The 19395-nt window shown below is 34.2% G+C and overlaps 4 protein-coding genes across 4 annotated transcripts; 1 reads left to right on the top strand and 3 right to left on the bottom strand.

The window, feature by feature from the left end:
* Positions 1-394: 394 nt before the first annotated feature.
* Positions 395-3399, top strand: LOC105802995 (protein DEHYDRATION-INDUCED 19 homolog 3). Its single transcript, XM_052623876.1, has 5 exons — positions 395-669; positions 751-893; positions 1821-1899; positions 2124-2382; positions 2928-3399. The coding sequence occupies exons 1-5, from the start codon at positions 594-596 to the stop codon at positions 3034-3036; spliced, it is 666 nt and encodes a 221-aa protein (XP_052479836.1). The 5' UTR covers positions 395-593; the 3' UTR covers positions 3037-3399.
* A 261-nt stretch (positions 3400-3660) lies between these two features.
* On the bottom strand, positions 3661-7203 carry LOC105802994 (uncharacterized). The gene is made up of 7 exons (XM_012634924.2): positions 6603-7203; positions 5855-6054; positions 4798-5050; positions 4610-4695; positions 4433-4524; positions 4064-4322; positions 3661-3952 (listed from the first exon to the last, which is right to left on the bottom strand). The coding sequence occupies exons 1-6, from the start codon at positions 6927-6929 to the stop codon at positions 4069-4071; spliced, it is 1212 nt and encodes a 403-aa protein (XP_012490378.1). The 5' UTR covers positions 6930-7203; the 3' UTR covers positions 3661-3952; positions 4064-4068.
* Positions 7204-13810: 6607 nt separating this feature from the next.
* On the bottom strand, positions 13811-16121 carry LOC128034835 (protein EXORDIUM-like 2). The gene is made up of 2 exons (XM_052623690.1): positions 16038-16121; positions 13811-14233 (listed from the first exon to the last, which is right to left on the bottom strand). Exons 1-2 carry the CDS (start codon positions 16119-16121, stop codon positions 13811-13813), a joined length of 507 nt encoding a protein of 168 aa, XP_052479650.1.
* Positions 16122-16812: 691 nt separating this feature from the next.
* Positions 16813-18089, bottom strand: LOC105802996 (protein EXORDIUM-like 2). Its single transcript, XM_012634927.2, has one exon. It carries the CDS (start codon positions 18012-18014, stop codon positions 17052-17054), a length of 963 nt encoding a protein of 320 aa, XP_012490381.1. The 5' UTR covers positions 18015-18089; the 3' UTR covers positions 16813-17051.
* Positions 18090-19395: the final 1306 nt, after the last annotated feature.

Here is a 19395-nt window from a genome sequence, read left to right as displayed (position 1 = left end):
CGCAATTCCATCTCATTAAGGAACCTCAATGTGTGAGTTAAGTAATAAAGCCGAACTTTGGCATAAAAAGGTAATTAAGGTAAATGAGATTGAGTTCTATTTGGGTAAAATATGGACACGTGCAATGTTACATTTGTACCTCCAATTTTATTATTTATTGTTGTTTTATTTTATAAATATTTATAATTATATTATATTAATTAGGGAATTTTTAAAAAAAATGTGGAAAAAGATAATAAACTATGGTGTAGTGTTGGTTGGTTAAGAGGGTAGTTAATGATAAATAGGCGGGAGCTGGTGGTCATTTCATAAAGTCCGAATTCGTGTTGGCTAAGTTTCCAGCTCTCTCGTACAAATTACAACCTTATAAAAAAGGGTAAAATAAAAACGAAAAAAGAAAACATACAAAAATTTCCCCTATTTTCCCCGAAGTTAGTTTCCTCCTATTTAAGTCGCTCTTTGTCCCTAAACCAGAAAGGTTAAGGCAGAAGAAAAAGAGGAATAGAAAAGGAGAATCTAAGAAGCAGTCGTGTTGGATTCTTTCGCTTTTACAATCAAACCCAGCTACAGTTTACAGTGTTATCTAAGTTTCAATGGAGGACGATACTTGGAGCTTTGCCTTCTCAGCTTCATCCAGGAGCTATCAATCCACTGTTAAATCCCAAAGTGGTTAGTATTTTTTTTTATATTTCTTTTGTTTTCTAGGTTTTACGTGGTTACTGAATGTTGAGTTCTTGATTTTGGAAGCAGATCTTTGTATTGATTTTGAAGAGATTGAAGAAGATGACGAATTGATGACGGAATACCCCTGCCCGTATTGTTCGGAGGATTTCGATTTACTGGGCTTGTGCTGCCATATTGACGAGGAGCATCATCTTGAAGCTGGATATGGGGTATGCTATGCACTCCCCTTCTGGATTTTTGTTAGGCATAAATATTTTTTTTGAACCATTGTTAGAATTGATATTTAGGGAATGTTTTTAGTCTTCCTGGATATGCTTTTACTTTGGTGATCGTGGATAATGGTTAGAAAAGAAGGCATCCTTTAGTGGCTGTTTGCTTTAGTTGACCCAACATAAAGAATCCCTTGGAAGTTAAACTCGGTCAACGATATAATATTCTACTGTACGGATCCATGTTTTAGTGCTATCTATGCTTTTGCTATTTGGGGAAGAAGAATGATTCTTGATGGTGTTTGGTAATCCAGCTGGAAACTTAGATTCATGAATACACTTTATCCCCAACGCCCTTCTTATTCACCACTATATCTCTAGTGTCACTCATTTTATCCCCAACCCCCTTCACATTCTGACTCGTAGAAGCTTTAGAAGTGATCATTTGCTTCATCCACCTTTCCAAATTATATGACTTATAATTTCTTCTATCACTGGTAGTGCATAGATGATTGCTAAAGCCACTGGACAATATTTGTTCCCACCTTCATCCATTTAATGGTGAAATGTCTTTTATTATTGGACCATAATGGCCACTTTCTTATGATATTTGTAGAGTCCCTTTTGGTATATGTGCTTTGGTTTAATTTACTGAAGGTGGCAGAACCCATTCTCTCTCCTTTTTTTGTGTACGTGTTGGCTAGTTGGCAGGAATAAGGGCTTTGTACATAGTCAGGGTATATTATAGCTTACAGAACTTTCATTAATATGTGTCCATATATTATAGTTGATGCTGGTCTTACCAGACGGAAGTGTTCTTATTGAATCTCAGAATAATCAGGGCACTTCAAGATAGCTTAGTTTTAATTACACTTTTGACATAAAAGGAGTTTAAAATCAGTTAATCAATATTGCTTATAATTGCAGGTATGTCCCGTTTGTGCTCAGAGAGTAGGGATGAACATGGTTGACCACATAACAGCACAACATGGGAATATTTTCAGGATATCCTTTTATTTCATTTGAGTAGGAGATTTTAATTATTCCTTTCTTTTTTTTCCCCCTTTTATTTCAACTACCTGTTCTAGATTATGTCATTGTGCTTGAATTGTTTCTCATGACATCCTCTTTCTCTTAGTAAATAATCTCTCTGAAAAACTCCCTTTTATGTTTCTGAGACCTTGTGATGCTTTGAGGTTCATGAGTTGTGTTCCTTGACCAATGATTACAGTAACCACAAATTAGATTTTGGTAAAGGCGACTCTTATTCAACTCTTTCTTCCTTGAGGAAGGAGTTGCATGATGCACATTATCAGTCTCTTCTTTCCAGGTCGTGGTCTTCACTCTCTTCGTCCAATACAGCACCCGATCCATTGCTTTCATTTCTTTACAGTGCACCTCCAGCTGATTCATCCGAAAGTGTACAGCCTGTCACTCCTACTGAAGTGACCATGGAAGAAAAAGGCTCCAATGAGAATATATTAGAAAAGTAAGTTATTTTATCTATTTTTAAGATTTTTTCTTCCGTGGTTGAGCTAAGCTACACCCTTTGGAAACCATGCTGCAACAGCATGATTATGTTATTCTCTTTCAATTGTTAAAGAGGTATGATACATGAAAAAATAAGAGATAACTTTTGGTTTTCTAAATTCTAGAGCTTAACCAAATTGCTACACACCATAACGACATTGACTTACATGTTGAGGAAAAAGAAGGGACTATAAAATCCAGCGATGGTTAGTGGGAAACTAAGAATGAGAACAGTGTCTTATGAGGCTTTGCTCCCATTTAATCTTCTACTTAATGCAATCCTGATAGCAAGTTTAAGCTCCTACAGTCAAGTAGATGTTTCATTTTTCTAATTGATTTCCTTTGATTCACCTCTTTTGGGACATACAAGGTTAATGTTGTCTTCTGCTGTTAATGGTACCGGGATATGGTTTTACCTTCCTGTTTTTCTACCGGTGGTTATTACTTTAAAAGCTTTTTTCCCCTTCACCGAATACAAATTCATGATAGTTCTATGGTGTGCAGAGATGCTCACCCGTCGCCATTGTCAGATAAGGAGCACTCGGAGAAGGCAAATAGGTGTGAATTTGTACAAGGGCTATTATTATCCACCATCATTGATGGTGGCTTATAATCAAGACAGAAAAGAGTAGACGGTTGGTGACTTCAAAATTTTTAGCGCACATGCCGTTGCCCGTCAGCCATGTTCTTGCATTGAACATTCTGATACTTCAATATAGAAGCTAGGATAGATTCAAGAATGTAATGTAATTTATTTAACTGGTTGATGCTTATCAATTAGGCTACAACAGAGTTCAGACTCTTGTATTTTTCCCGTTTAAAGCATCGGTTCATAAATGCCAATAGCAGCTTTGTTTAAACCTTACATTTGCTAGTGAATGTAAAGCTTCATAGGTCTTAACAAATTGAACAATGTGTTTCAGTAATGGCACGTGCCTTAATAATATATGTGCTATGGTGTGTTTATGTTTCTTCATATTTGTAATTCAAAGGTCTTCCGTGTCCGATCTGATGCAATTTGCTCATTTTAATTAAGATTTGGTGCGGGTTCAGTCAAGCAGGCTACGTATCTCACATGACCAGGAATAACAATAACCAGTATTCCCTTCATTACAGAACTAAAGAAAGCTTTATAAAAAGTTATTAAAAAAAAGGGTGATAAGTTATATGAGTATTTCCTTTTCTGGGAAGTACAGGTATGCGTATAAATCTGCAAATACAGGACAGGCATCTCAACTTTTGTCGATATTTGTAAATGTTCATTAGAGAATCATGTTGATGCAGAGAAACAAGGTTACATGCTTATGATTCACAACCATACCATGACAAAACTTGAACCAGCCACACAGCAAAACAATTGAGTGATGATCAAGATTCCAATGAGCAAATCATAGTTTCTTGGATCCTGCCAGTAAATATTGCAAAACAGCTGTCTTGTACCCATCGTTTCCAATGCCTGGGAATCTCGATGAATGCTATCTAGTAGCAGAAGCTGATCTCCTCCTCCACATCATGCAACCACAAGCAGTCTGTATCAGGTTTCAAGTAAGTTCATATCAGCCCTCACCAAATATCATTCCAACTGAGCTTTAGGATTCTCCCGACTTACTCAAATGTTCAGTTACAGAGAATTAAGGTACCTTTGTTATCTCCACTGTGAGTTATGTGATAAAAAAAACTGGAAATCAGGATGTCGGACTTGTAAGCATTGCAGCCAATTGTCAGCAGCCTGTAACAGAGAGCTTGCTTGCTGCGATTCTTGGATACCACCGGGAGTCAAAATTGAACCTCGCAATTTATAGGAAGCAAGACCAAAAACAGGTAGAGAGATATTTGAATAGGGATCAACACCACAGGCTTTCCTACTGCTAGAAGCAGAATACTCCAGCTGATTTTTACCTGTTCCAGACGTAAAATAATGGGCAAAATTAACTCAACAAAATATGTACTATAGCCCAGCAATGCGGGTTTAAGCCCCATGATCTTAAATGAGAGAGAATGGGGTATACTTTGAGAACGTGTTGACAAAGAATGGAACGTCAAGAAAGATGCATCCAGATTTTGGAGGGTTGGACCCATAGGTATTCTGTATATTGGGTACCTAGACCAAAAATAATATAACCAAACAAAGATAAAGTTTAAAAAAACAGTGACTTGGCAATCTTTAGAAGTATAAGATGTTCTACCAAGCCACCGATATCCAACTTGCTGGCAATAGTTCACAGCTCCTGTACATCCTGATCTCTGGAAATTGAGATGCAAGACTTGAAATCTGTTGGGTCAGAAAAAGGTGCCACAAGCATCCAAGTAAGGACAAACAAACAGTTTAGGAAAAAGAACTCTAACATTGTAAATCACCACCATGTGAACTTGCCTTGTCATATAAAGGTTTCCGATGATGTGGTTGCTCTTGTTCAAAGTATTCAAAAACCAGCTGCCCATTTGACTTGCCAACCTCCACTTCATCACTAGAGGTACTCATAGGAGATCCATTTGTCCTCTCGGAGTTGTGATGCGCCCAAGCTCCATCAATACCACCTTTCACTCTCCTGTCTGTTTCAGAGTCGCTAGTTCCAGCACTACTAATTTCTCTTGAAGACTCAGCATCACCGATGTCACTAGTCCTCCTGATAGTTCAGCACATTGGCAAATTTTTGCAGATTAACAGTAAGGCAACTCAATAGCTCCATAGTTTTTTACATGCGTATCACCTAATATCAGGTATGCTGCTCAACTAGTACCCAAAATAAGATTTAACAGACCAAGTATAACAGAATCAATGCCTGGATGTAGCAGGTAATTAGTCACTCATTTGCACAAAGTCAATGATCATTCTCCTAAGCATACTGTCACAGTTACAGTTCTGTCAAATAATAGTCATAGTCCAAGAGAGAGAGCAAAGCAAGGCAGTGGTATTTGTGCAGATCAGATGTAACATCATAAATTAATAATTTAACAATTAAGGAACCATTATTTTTCAGGTGCATTTCAGTATGTATAAAGTATAAAATCATGTATGGGAAGCATATTCCCTGGTTGATGACAGTGCAACTAGAGAACACGTCAAATCAACATTATCTGTCAGCAAATAATATTGTAGCAATGGATGCATTATGTAGGACAGCCAACCAACCATTCCAAAACAAGTTAGGTGGTTTAAGAGAGAGCATTCAAGGTTTCTTGTCGCCAGATAATAAGGAAAAAAAATCGATAAAGATATCAACCATCAATTTAACTTACTACATCGTTGCAATATCAAGAGGAAGCATAAGAACCAATAATGTATAAGAATCTAGAATATTCATCGCTGCCACATAGTTAAGAGAGCAATCTGACATGACAAAAAACAATAAATACAACTACCATACTAACGGGAATTTATGAATAGGGAAGAGGAAAATTTAGGAAGGATATAGCAGCAAGAAGCTCACCTCGGCTGATGTGGATCTACATACAATTGTATGCCTGACAAGTAAGGAACATAGTATTGCTTAACAGAATCACTCCCATTCAACAATAGCGGCACTCCGACTCCGTATACACTCCACTCGCTAAAACATTCCCAAAGATCACCGAGCCAATAATATAAGCGTAAATCCACTTCACGGGTTTCCTTTCCCCTCAGTTGTGCCTATCAAACCAATAAACAGAAGGAAAAACACAAATGTTGAAATGAATGCCGTGAAGTAAGAACTTAAGATTCCTGATCCCCAACAAATTGCTAAGAGAATATATAATGAAACCTCTTTCAAACTCTCCCTTAAATATAGCTTGAACCAATTAAATCAATCTACTTTTTGATCATTAATATATGAGAAATATAAATCCGCTGTTTTTATTTTCATTAACAAGACGTAATGTTGATTCGAACCAGATAAATCTAAATCTTTCATAGACACACAGTAAAACCCCCAACACCATTAATTAGCATAATGCAGCTAATTCTCACAAGTTGGAATTTGTACCAAACTTCTGACCATTACATTTTAAATTAGAAATAAATAAAAAAACATTTGCATTACTTTCCCAACATAAGCTCTTCTTTTTCTCAGCCAAATGGTAATTAGCTCTCTTTTCTTTGTTCTTGTATAGCCATTAAAAATTTCAAAAAAAAAAAAAAACCTCAAAATATAATTCTCCAGAACTATGTTTAGCTACGACGAAAGTCTTCCACAATACCTCAGAGAAGCAATGAGCCGGGACAAAAGGGGTGACTGATTCCATGAGCCTATCCAAATTGGTCAATTTAGCAATATTCGGCGAAGAGTAGCAGACCGAGTTAGGCCTCGACAATGTAGAGTCGTCAGAATCTGCCCGAGTCTCAGCCACTGAATCGACTGAGTTGACTCGGCTCTCCTTATCCGACGGTTTCCGTAGCTCACTCAGCAACGGTCTGTGTGTGAGTTGCCTCCTCTGCAACTGCTGATGTCGCCTCAGCGCTGGCGGATTGTAGAATCGGTCCCTCGTCTGAGTTCGGGCTACCGCGTACCCGCCCGAGTTTGACATGCTACTGCTATGGGGAGAAAAAATTAAAAGTCTTAGCTCCTTTTGCCGGAGTAGCGTTGAGAGGGATTTTGGAGGGGTTTTAAATTTGAAGAGGTAAAATAATGAGGACGAAAGTGAAAAGGCAGCCCACGTACGACCCACGAGTGTTTTTCTCTTTGCGGCGTTGGTTTTTTTCTTTAAAAGATTTGAAGAAGGAAATTAGAAATAAAAACATGTAAAAGAAAAAAAGGTTTGAGCAGAAAAGGGCTTTGTCGTCCTGAATTCTGATTTCGCTTGCGTTTTCAACGATGGTTATAGCGTGATTAAAAACGACCGAAATGACGACGTTGACCCTCTCTTTCCTAATTAATTATTGATCTTTCTTTTTTTTCATTGCATGGTTATATTATGAAACAAATACATAAATGAGACCATCAATGACGCTGAGCTAAATTTGATGCATCCATCACCCTCCGATCTATATTTTTTTTTCTTTTTATTGTGTGTTTGACTTGAATTAGTATTAGTATTTCATATATGAAATAATATAACCCACCAAATAGCAATAATAATTTGTGCTTTTATTTAGGGGAGAGGAGATTTACGTTATCTGGTGTCGCAACAAAACGAGTATCACCAAACACTGGAAAAAAGTGCTAAAAACCTTGGCGAAAAAAGGTATGGAAATAATGAAAGCATGAACAAAATGTGAATCGCTAAGCGCTTCTCTGCTTGCAATTACTGACGTTTAATTTAGTATTATTTTTTAAAGTTATAATTTTTTTGTTCTCCTTCCTTCTAGTTTAAAAATTATTTTTACAAAGTATCTTTTGTCTTAAAAGTACTTTTTAAAGAGACAGATTATATGAAATTATGATTTCACATCATCTATATCTTTTTTTTAATAGGAAAATGACAAATTAAATTTTTTTTCTGATTTTTAGCATTTTCAATTGGATTTGAATTTTTTCAGGAGAAAAAAACATCTTGTTTGGCAATGCTTTTATCTCAAAAGTATTTTTGTCCCACAAGTTTTTTTTTTGTCTCAAAAGTGCTTCTTAGAAGCAATGCTATATTGATCCTAACTCTTTTTTAAACTAAGTTCAAATTCTTCTTTCGTTTTCGTTTCTTGAAACCTTATAAAAAAATTAATATATTGTTTGCTCCCTTAATTTATTTAAAAGCACCTAATTAATACTTGAATTATATTTCGTTATTTAGGTTGGTAACTTCACACTAACGTTGTTAATTTGTGCTAACATGGCACTGATAGCCAATTCGATAGTGACATATGGTAACCTCTCAGTATGTCATGTGTAGAGGTAATCATGGGTCGGGGCCAGGTTCTGGTCGGACCCAAGCAAAACAAATAAGCTCGTTTGCTAGTCCTGGGCTTGACTCGAAAAAATGCTAAAACCTAGGCCTGACCCGGCCCACCCATATTATTATTTTTTACATTATATTTTTTACATAATTTTTAAATATATATATATAATACATCAAAAATACTAAAAACATTAAAATAAATATTTTCGAACAATTTGAAAATAAAATTTACAAAAATTTATACTTAAATAATACTAAGATAGATGTAACTTAGCAAGAAAATGTCTTTAAAATAATAACAAAATTAACAATAAAACAAGTGTTATACAATAGCCAAACAATAACAACAAAATAGTAGCAAAATAATAGTGAAATGATAGCAAAATAAGGAGAAAAAAATAAGAAAATATCATTAAAATAATAAAAAAAAGAAAAAGTAGATTTTTTTGTCATTTAGCGAATTCGGGCAGGGCCGGGCTCGGGACAAAATGTCTTACTCGATACCTGTCTTGTTTTTAAAAGCAGGCTTTATTTTTGCCAAGTCTATTTTTCGGGACTATATTTTTGCCCAAACCCTCTCATTTCTAGGGCGGGCCTTTAGGCCAGGCCGGGTTGATCAACCCATGAGCAGGTCTAGTCATGTGGCAGGTATAAAATAAAAAAATTAAAGTCTTTAAAATATATAAATTAATAAAACTTCAAAAATATTTTTTTAATTTATGCTTTGCCACATGGCATATTGAGAGGTTGTCATATGTCTCCATCGAACTCGGTTATTAGTGTCGCGTTAAGCTAAATTAATTATGTTAGTGACTTGGATAACGAAATACAAGTTTAGGTATTAATTAAGTTTTAAAAAATTAGATTCCAATTAGATACTTTTAAACAAGTTGAGGAGACAAATTATATAATAATTTTAGAAAATATTTTATTAAAATAAATTAAAAATTCAAAGTTTATGAAAATACCGAAAATCAAATCGTTTGAAAATTTCTAAAATGGACTAAATGGAATTTAAAATTAGCATTTTACCTAATTTTGAAGAAATTAAGTTGGAGGAATCTGTGAGGTCGAGATCTCTTTCTTCCATTTCTTTATGTTATTATATATTAAGAAATGAAATCACGTGTTAATCTTATCTTACTTAAAATAATTGTGGATTATTAAAATACCTTGACAAAAGAGTATAGATAACACTATCCTGCTGAGTGAGGGATAGGGACACTTCCAAATATATAAAGGATTACAAGCTGTTTATGCATGGTGGTTGGCTCCTCTTTTGCAAAAATAAAAAATCACTCCAAATAAAATATTTATAAACTTTTTTAAAATATGTTTATTTACTTGAGAGATTGATATTTTAAAATATTGATGAAAAATATTTTGATACTTCATCAAAATCGTTTCGTTAATATAATTTTAAAAGTTAAACCCTAAAATTAATATAGAATATTGAAAATGAAATTTAACTGAATGATTTAAACAAATAAAAAATGGAGGATGCATGAACAGGACAGGACGGAGGGGTTGCAGCACCGCTTTGGCTTTAAGGGAGTTGAATGTGGAGGCAGCTATTTTCACCTATTTTCGTCACGATAGCTTTGGTATTTGTGAGAGTAAAAAGTAAAGATAATTGCACTGAAACTAATGGAAAGATGGGGGGTTATTTGGACCCTAGGTGCGTTGCTCCGTTGTTTTAGTTGGTGAGGAGTACAGTCTCTACAATTCGGTCAAACCTCGAAGTACGTAAAACTTTGTTTGGTAACGAGTAAATACTTCTTTTAATTCATAACTTGACTATCCATGTTTAAGAAAAGTGGATGAGACATCAAAGTTAGGGTTAAGTGAGTTGACGCGCAAAGCCATCATTTGGTTTGTTCTCAGAGTGAGACGATTGCCATTGTCGTTTTGAACTATTTTGACAAATTAATTTGAGGTCTTAAACGTCTTGAATACCACAAAAGTTTTCACCGTACTTTCGAGTTATGGAGACGGATATTAGCCCATTGCCTCTGAGCTAAATTTGATGCATCCATCACCCTCCGATCTATATTTTTTTTCTTTTATTGTGTGTTTGACTTGAATTAGTATTAGTATTTCATATATGAAATAATATAACCCACCAAATAGCAATAATAATTTGTGCTTTTATTTAGGGAGAGGAGATTTACGTTATCTGGTGTCGCAACAAAACGAGTATCACCAAACACTGGAAAAAGTGCTAAAACCTTGGCGAAAAAAGGTATGGAAATAATGAAAGCATGAACAAAATGTGAATCGCTAAGCGCTTCTCTGCTTGCAATTACTGACGTTTAATTTAGTATTATTTTTAAAGTTATAATTTTTTGTTCTCCTTCCTTCTAGTTTAAAATTATTTTTACAAAGTATCTTTTGTCTTAAAAGTACTTTTAAAGAGATGATTATATGAAATTATGATTTCACATCATCTATATCTTTTTTAATAGGAAAATGACAAATTAAATTTTTTTCGATTTTTAGCATTTTCAATTGGATTTGAATTTTTCGGAGAAAAAACATCTTGTTTGGCAATGCTTTTATCTCAAAAGTATTTTTGTCCCACAAGTTTTTTTGTCTCAAAAGTGCTTCTTAGAAGCAATGCTATATTGATCCTAACTCTTTTTAAACTAAGTTCAAATTCTTCTTTCGTTTCTTTCTTGAAACCTTATAAAAAATTAATATATTGTTTGCTCCTTAATTTATTTAAAAGCACCTAATTAATACTTGAATTATATTTCGTTATTTAGGTTGGTAACTTCACACTAACGTTGTTAATTTGTGCTAACATGGCACGATAGCCAATTCGATAGTGACATATGGTAACCTCTCAGATGTCATGTGTAGAGGTAATCATGGCTGGGGCAGTTCGCTGGACCCAAGCAAAACAAATAAGCTCGTTTGCTAGTCCCGGCTTGACTAAAAATGCTAAAACCTAGGCCTATCCCACCCATATTATTATTTTTTACATTATATTTTTACATAATTTTAAATATATATATATAATACATCAAAATACTAAAACATTAAAATAAATATTTTCGAACAATTTGAAAATAAAATTTACAAAAATTTATACTTAAATAATACTAAGATAGATGTAACTTAGCAAGAAAATGTCTTTAAAATAATAACAAAATTAACAATAAAACAAGTGTTATCAATAGCCAAACAATAACAACAAAATAGTAGCAAAATAATAGTTTTTTTTTTTTTTTTTTTTTTTTTTTTTTTTTTTTTTTTTTTTTTTTTTTTTTTTTTTTTTTTTTTTTTTTTTTTTTTTTTTTTTTTTTTTTTTTTTTTTTTTTTTTTTTTTTTTTTTTTTTTTTTTTAAAAAAAAAAAAAAAAAAAAAAAAAAAAAAAAAAAAAAAAAAAAAAAAAAAAAAAAAAAAAAAAAAAAAAAAAAAAAAAAAAAAAAAAAAAAAAAAAAAAAAAAAAAAAAAAAAAAAAAAAAAAAAAAAAAAAAAAAAAAAAAAAAAATATTTTATTAAAATAAATTAAAAATTCAAAGTTTATGAAAATACCGAAAATCAAATCGTTTGAAAATTTCTAAAATGGACTAAATGGAATTTAAAATTAGCATTTTACCTAATTTTGAAGAAATTAAGTTGGAGGAATCTGTGAGGTCGAGATCTCTTTCTTCCATTTCTTTATGTTATTATATATTAAGAAATGAAATCACGTGTTAATCTTATCTTACTTAAAATAATTGTGGATTATTAAAATACCTTGACAAAAGAGTATAGATAACACTATCCTGCTGAGTGAGGGATAGGGACACTTCCAAATATATAAAGGATTACAAGCTGTTTATGCATGGTGGTTGGCTCCTCTTTTGCAAAAAATAAAAAAATCACTCCAAATAAAATATTTATAAACTTTTTTTTAAAATATGTTTATTTACTTGAGAGATTGATATTTTAAAAATATTGATGAAAAATATTTTTGATACTTCATCAAAATCGTTTCGTTAATATAATTTTAAAAAGTTAAACCCTAAAATTAATATAGAATATTGAAAATGAAATTTAACTGAATGATTTAAACAAATAAAAAAATGGAGGATGCATGAACAGGACAGGACGGAGGGGGTTGCAGCACCGCTTTGGCTTTAAGGGAGTTGAATGTGGAGGCAGCTATTTTTCACCTATTTTCGTCACGATAGCTTTGGTATTTGTGAGAGTAAAAAGTAAAGATAATTGCACTGAAACTAATGGAAAGATGGGGGGTTATTTGGACCCTAGGTGCGTTGCTCCGTTGTTTTAGTTGGTGAGGAGTACAGTCTCTACAATTCGGTCAAACCTCGAAGTACGTAAAACTTTGTTTGGTAACGAGTAAATACTTCTTTTAATTCATAACTTGACTATCCATGTTTAAGAAAAGTGGATGAGACATCAAAGTTAGGGTTAAGTGAGTTGACGCGCAAAGCCATCATTTGGTTTGTTCTCAGAGTGAGACGATTGCCATTGTCGTTTTGAACTATTTTGACAAATTAATTTGAGGTCTTAAACGTCTTGAATACCACAAAAAGTTTTCACCGTACTTTCGAGTTATGGAGACGGATATTAGCCCATTGCCTGTCTGTTTTCGTTGGCTTGCGAGATGGAATTTGGAAATCTATTAGCATGGAGGCATATATATCTTTAACATGATTGTAAAACGTTTGACCACAATGCACAACACGTTGTCTGACTGCGGCAACATCTACTCCAAATGGATCATGTCACTGTTCCTTCTTCTTGTTGCGCGAATAAAGTGTCTTGCTTTATTTTTCAGGACTAAATTAATAAATTTGGTAAATTCATTGTAGATCTTTGGAAGGAATGATATTCATCCCATCCCACAAACCAATGCATTATGGAACATATATATGTGTTTAAAATTTGAAGACATTACGGATGAAATATTAGTATTCGTGACGAATAAAGTGATTTATAGTAATATTAACGAGTTTATTTTTGAATTTTATAATGTGTAAAGGCTTCATTTTATAATTGAATTTGGATATATTTTAGTTTTATGTAAAGTTAATTTTAATTATAGTTTGCTACGATGCATTATAATGACTGTTTTATTTGATAATGGCTAAAAATATCATCAATCCAAATGACTGTTCCAATTTCTAATGTGGGATTTGGAGTCGGCAGTTTGCTTAACTTCCCATTACCAACAGGGAAGCCTATTTTGCGTATAAAATGGAAGCGTCAAATCAAGGCTGTATTGATTGGGTAGCGAATTGAAAGCCTCCCTCGTTTTGTGAGGAGGGAAAGTTCAATGAAGAATAAAAGAGATGACAACAAAACGTGATTGGACCTGCACCTTATGAACAACCTTATCTTTCTTTTCCCTTCATTTGTGATACAAACGTACTTCTTTACAATCATTTCATTTCTTTATGTGGAAGTACAAAATATGTAGATTTTTCACTTGACAAAAACAGAGAGAATTCATTTGAAGAAACAGAAGGACTAAAAAGCTTCAACGGGGTTCTACATGGCTTTAAGCCTAGTTTTAATAGTTTTGTCACAAATCAGGGGTAGAGCTTATTCCGAGGAAACTTTTTAAGTGATAACTTTGCAATTCAACCTAATGAGGTCCCAGGTGGCTGGAAGAAGAAATTTTCTACCATTAGCACCATATGCATTATAACTAGCTTTGCTCATTTTATCCACCAACAAAGCTCCAGGATACCCTGGATAAGCTCCAGCGCCAAATATTCCAGGACAAGCTGTCACAGCCTCCAATGGTGCCAACGCGTCCCCTTGAAAATAACCGGTCTTGAAGGGGTTAGTGGTAGCCCCTGCAAGTAGGGTGGCGATGTTTATGATCATGCCATCGGTTCCAATTCCATTAGGTGCCACCAAGGCTGGGCCTGGAGGACCATAAGCCGGCAGAGCATAAGGCCAAGCACAAAGACCAGGGCATTGGACTGTAGGGTCTCCCACGTGTGCGAAAACCACTCGAGTTGATCCCCTACTAATATGCTGTCATGGAAACCGCATGATCCCAATTTTGAACAATTTGAAAATAAAATTTACAAAAATTTATACTTAAATAATACTAAGATAGATGTAACTTAGCAAGAAAATGTCTTTAAAATAATAACAAAATTAACAATAAAACAAGTGTTATACAATAGCCAAACAATAACAACAAAATAGTAGCAAAATAATAGTGAAATGATAGCAAAATAAGGAGAAAAAATAAGAAAATATCATTAAAATAATAAAAAAGAAAAAGTAGATTTTTTTGTCATTTAGCGAATTCGGGCAGGGCCGGGCTCGGGACAAAATGTCTTACTCGATACCTGTCTTGTTTTTAAAACGGGCTTTATTTTTTGCCAAGTCTATTTTTCGGGACTATATTTTTGCCCAAACCCTCTCATTTCTAGGGCGGGCCTTTAGGCCAGGCCGGGTTGATCAACCCATGAGCAGGTCTAGTCATGTGGCAGGTATAAAATAAAAAAATTAAAGTCTTTAAAATATATAAATTAATAAAACTTCAAAAATATTTTTTTTAATTTATGCTTTGCCACATGGCATATTGAGAGGTTGTCATATGTCTCCATCGAACTGGTTATTAGTGTCGCGTTAGCGCAAATTAATTATGTTAGTGACTTGGATAACGAAATACAAGTTTAGGTATTAATTAAGTTTTAAAAAAAATTAGATTCCAATTAGATACTTTTAAACAAGTTGAGGAGACAAATTATATAATAATTTTAGAAAATATTTTATTAAAATAAATTAAAAATTCAAAGTTTATGAAAATACCGAAAATCAAATCGTTTGAAAATTTCTAAAATGGACTAAATGGAATTTAAAATTAGCATTTTACCTAATTTTGAAGAAATTAAGTTGGAGGAATCTGTGAGGTCGAGATCTCTTTCTTCCATTTCTTTATGTTATTATATATTAAGAAATGAAATCACGTGTTAATCTTATCTTACTTAAAATAATTGTGGATTATTAAAATACCTTGACAAAAGAGTATAGATAACACTATCCTGCTGAGTGAGGATAGGGACACTTCCAAATATATAAAGGATTACAAGCTGTTTATGCATGGTGGTTGGCTCCTCTTTTGCAAAAAATAAAAAATCACTCCAAATAAAATATTTATAAACTTTTTTTTAAAATATGTTTATTTACTTGAGAGATTGATATTTTAAAAATATTGATGAAAAATATTTTGATACTTCATCAAAATCGTTTCGTTAATATAATTTTAAAAGTTAAACCCTAAAATTAATATAGAATATTGAAAATGAAATTTAACTGAATGATTTAAACAAATAAAAAAATGGAGGATGCATGAACAGGACAGGACGGAGGGGGTTGCAGCACCGCTTTGGCTTTAAGGGAGTTGAATGTGGAGGCAGCTATTTTTCACCTATTTTCGTCACGATAGCTTTGGTATTTGTGAGAGTAAAAAGTAAAGATAATTGCACTGAAACTAATGGAAAGATGGGGGGTTATTTGGACCCTAGGTGCGTTGCTCCGTTGTTTTAGTTGGTGAGGAGTACAGTCTCTACAATTCGGTCAAACCTCGAAGTACGTAAAACTTTGTTTGGTAACGAGTAAATACTTCTTTTAATTCATAACTTGACTATCCATGTTTAAGAAAAGTGGATGAGACATCAAAGTTAGGGTTAAGTGAGTTGACGCGCAAAGCCATCATTTGGTTTGTTCTCAGAGTGAGACGATTGCCATTGTCGTTTTGAACTATTTTGACAAATTAATTTGAGGTCTTAAACGTCTTGAATACCACAAAAAGTTTTCACCGTACTTTCGAGTTATGGAGACGGATATTAGCCCATTGCCTGTCTGTTTTCGTTGGCTTGCGAGATGGAATTTGGAAATCTATTAGCATGGAGGCATATATATCTTTAACATGATTGTAAAACGTTTGACCACAATGCACAACACGTTGTCTGACTGCGGCAACATCTACTCCAAATGGATCATGTCACTGTTCCTTCTTCTTGTTGCGCGAATAAAGTGTCTTGCTTTATTTTTCAGGACTAAATTAATAAATTTGGTAAATTCATTGTAGATCTTTGGAAGGAATGATATTCATCCCATCCCACAAACCAATGCATTATGGAACATATATATGTGTTTAAAATTTGAAGACATTACGGATGAAATATTAGTATTCGTGACGAATAAAGTGATTTATAGTAATATTAACGAGTTTATTTTTGAATTTTATAATGTGTAAAGGCTTCATTTTATAATTGAATTTGGATATATTTTAGTTTTATGTAAAGTTAATTTTAATTATAGTTTGCTACGATGCATTATAATGACTGTTTTATTTGATAATGGCTAAAATATCATCAATCCAAATGACTGTTCCAATTTCTAATGTGGGATTTGGAGTCGGCAGTTTGCTTAACTTCCCATTACCAACAGGGAAGCCTATTTTGCGTATAAAATGGAAGCGTCAAATCAAGGCTGTATTGATTGGGTAGCGAATTGAAAGCCTCCCTCGTTTTGTGAGGAGGAAAGTTCAATGAAGAATAAAAGAGATGACAACAAAACGTGATTGGACCTGCACCTTATGAACAACCTTATCTTTCTTTTCCCTTCATTTGTGATACAAACGTACTTCTTTACAATCATTTCATTTCTTTATGTGGAAGTACAAAATATGTAGATTTTTCACTTGACAAAAACAGAGAGAATTCATTTGAAGAAACAGAAGGACTAAAAGCTTCAACGGGGTTCTACATGGCTTTAAGCCTAGTTTTAATAGTTTTGTCACAAATCAGGGGTAGAGCTTATTCCGAGGAAACTTTTAAGTGATAACTTTGCAATTCAACCTAATGAGGTCCCAGGTGGCTGGAAGAAGAAATTTTCTACCATTAGCACCATATGCATTATAACTAGCTTTGCTCATTTTATCCACCAACAAAGCTCCAGGATACCCTGGATAAGCTCCAGCGCCAAATATTCCAGGACAAGCTGTCACAGCCTCCAATGGTGCCAACGCGTCCCCTTGAAAATAACCGGTCTTGAAGGGGTTAGTGGTAGCCCCTGCAAGTAGGGTGGCGATGTTTATGATCATGCCATCGGTTCCAATTCCATTAGGTGCCACCAAGGCTGGGCCTGGAGGACCATAAGCCGGCAGAGCATAAGGCCAAGCACAAAGACCAGGGCATTGGACTGTAGGGTCTCCCACGTGTGCGAAAACCACTCGAGTTGATCCCCCTACTAATATGCTGTCATGGAAACCGCATGATCCCATGCAGAACCGCTCTACTGTAACATCTTTAGCAGTCAAAACCAAGTAAATTCCATTAGGGTCTAATGGAAAGATTTTGCTCTCTATCTTGCTTTTCACAGAGTTGGCTAATTGGGCGCGCTTCAGGGTTTTCCCCGAAGAATATACATCACCAACTTGTTTGACAAGTCTAACAGTGTCGGAAACAGGTTTCCCAGTTTTATCCTTGTATGTACTGATCGTTCTCCACCATGTCGAAACCGAGGGTCCTTGGCGACGACCAGGGCTCGCGAAGGAAGCGAAGAAATCAGTTATGGAGTTTCTGTCTTTCAGAGAGAACCCTCCATACCATATGAGGTAAACGTTAATGCCATTCGGCTTGGTCAAGAGAGGGCCTCCATGGTATTGGAGTGTGTTGGATGCAGCGTCTAAAGAGGAAGGTCGCTGTTGCCCTCGGCTCATCCCGTGTGACCATGTAGCCAGGGCCAAGACACAGATGAGAGGCAATAGCAGAGATCTCAAAAACATGGTGGACATTTCTCGATTGAAATATGCAGATTGGAGATGGTGGGTTTTATAGCTAGGCCAAGGGGACGTCCTTTTTATAGATGCTAGGAAGTCCTTAGACGTAATCAGCAATGAACATAAGAGCCTAATGTTGGATAACTATTGCATTATTGCAATAAAGGGCTGCCTAATAAACCTGAACCTAAATGTTGCAAAAAATCCGTGGAATCGTGTACTGTCATGAAAGCAGTATTTTCCAAACCGCAGGAGATAGATGACAAAGACATATGAGAAAAGGAGTAGGTTGAACAAATGGATTTCTAGGTGCAGCTGGTAATTATCGTGGTTAAAGTTGACGTGTAAGCCTGCCCATTCCTCATCCTATCATTTCTAATCAATCGCTAATGGCCCAACAGTACTACTTCAGACGTTCGAGTTGGACTTTCTTAATTAGTTGGCGTTTAGACATCTTTTGATATCAACCCTTTATTATTATTATTGAAATATATCATATGGATCTTTTATTTCTCTTTTAATATGATCCAGGTCTTAAAATCACTGTTCCACTCATTGCATAATATTCTACAGAGGAGTGTAGAAGTATTACTGAAATCTTAATTTGTATTAGAAGTGAAATTATTTTTGATTTTTTACTTAAAATATGGGTAAATTTATCTCTGTACATTAAATTAATAAGCGAATGGATCATTTTGTTAAGAATTTCATCTATTTGAACTATTAAAACCGACGTGATTAATGTAATGTCGATCTATTTTATCGACCTAAAAGACTAGTTTTTAAAAGTAGAAGTGAATGTACTTTTTCACCGAAAGACTATTTTAGTCTTTTAATTCAACATATATTTTTTATTTTTAAATAAATGAGGTGAGGTGCAATTTAATTCTTAATACAAAGGGCTTATGATACTTTTTATCAACAGATGAGATATTGGACGTACATGGTACATATATAGCATACACCAAAACATTCAATCATTAAACTTCATGCATTTATCTTATGGTCGACATAAACCCTAAAAAGTTAATTAATCAAATTCCAACCTGTATTAATTTGCAACTTAATGATTAGATAGGAAATGTTAAATCATGTGGATGCCGCCATGCAAAAGATAAGGTGGTATTGAATGCTAAGATAGGCACAGTTAGCTGCCCGGGTTCAAAATTACCATTCCCTCGTATTTGTTGTTTCGGATAAAGGTGAAGACCTTGAAGCTTCATTGACAGCCTACCAACTAATGCGGGAGACGCCACTAGCTAAGTCTTTTCCAAATGAATATGATTTGCGACATCAGAATTTACTCTCCTAATCTGAAAGATTATATTCAATTTTGTCCTACTGATTAAGCGCCCTTCATCTTCAACCTTGTAATAGTAGCACAGTAGATAACCTT

Source organism: Gossypium raimondii, chromosome 11 (genome assembly GCF_025698545.1).
Source record: "Gossypium raimondii isolate GPD5lz chromosome 11, ASM2569854v1, whole genome shotgun sequence".
Taxonomy (NCBI): domain Eukaryota; kingdom Viridiplantae; phylum Streptophyta; class Magnoliopsida; order Malvales; family Malvaceae; genus Gossypium; species Gossypium raimondii.
This window is presented reverse-complemented; position numbering and strand designations above follow the sequence as displayed.

What these genes read in the sequence shown, in the direction of transcription:
- LOC105802994 (XM_012634924.2), bottom strand. Translation starts at nt 6,929, where the DNA reads ATGTCAAACTCGGGCGGGTACGCGGTAGCCCGAACTCAGACGAGGGAC. An exon ending in GGAAACCTTTATATGACAAG is followed by an intron (nt 4,696 to 4,797) that starts GCAAGTTCACAT and finishes CTGACCCAACAG; the next exon opens with ATTTCAAGTCTTGCATCTCA. An exon ending in TTTGTCAACACGTTCTCAAA is followed by an intron (nt 4,323 to 4,432) that starts GTATACCCCATT and finishes CGTCTGGAACAG; the next exon opens with GTAAAAATCAGCTGGAGTAT.
- LOC105802996 (XM_012634927.2), bottom strand. Translation starts at nt 18,014, where the DNA reads ATGTCCACCATGTTTTTGAGATCTCTGCTATTGCCTCTCATCTGTGTC.
- LOC128034835 (XM_052623690.1), bottom strand. Translation starts at nt 16,121, where the DNA reads ATGCTAATAGATTTCCAAATTCCATCTCGCAAGCCAACGAAAACAGAC. An exon ending in TCCGTCTCCATAACTCGAAA is followed by an intron (nt 14,234 to 16,037) that starts GTACGGTGAAAA and finishes TTTCCATGACAG; the next exon opens with CATATTAGTAGGGGATCAAC.
- LOC105802995 (XM_052623876.1), top strand. Translation starts at nt 594, where the DNA reads ATGGAGGACGATACTTGGAGCTTTGCCTTCTCAGCTTCATCCAGGAGC. An exon ending in ATCTTGAAGCTGGATATGGG is followed by an intron (nt 894 to 1,820) that starts GTATGCTATGCA and finishes TTATAATTGCAG; the next exon opens with GTATGTCCCGTTTGTGCTCA. An exon ending in ACATGGGAATATTTTCAGGA is followed by an intron (nt 1,900 to 2,123) that starts TATCCTTTTATT and finishes CCAATGATTACA; the next exon opens with GTAACCACAAATTAGATTTT.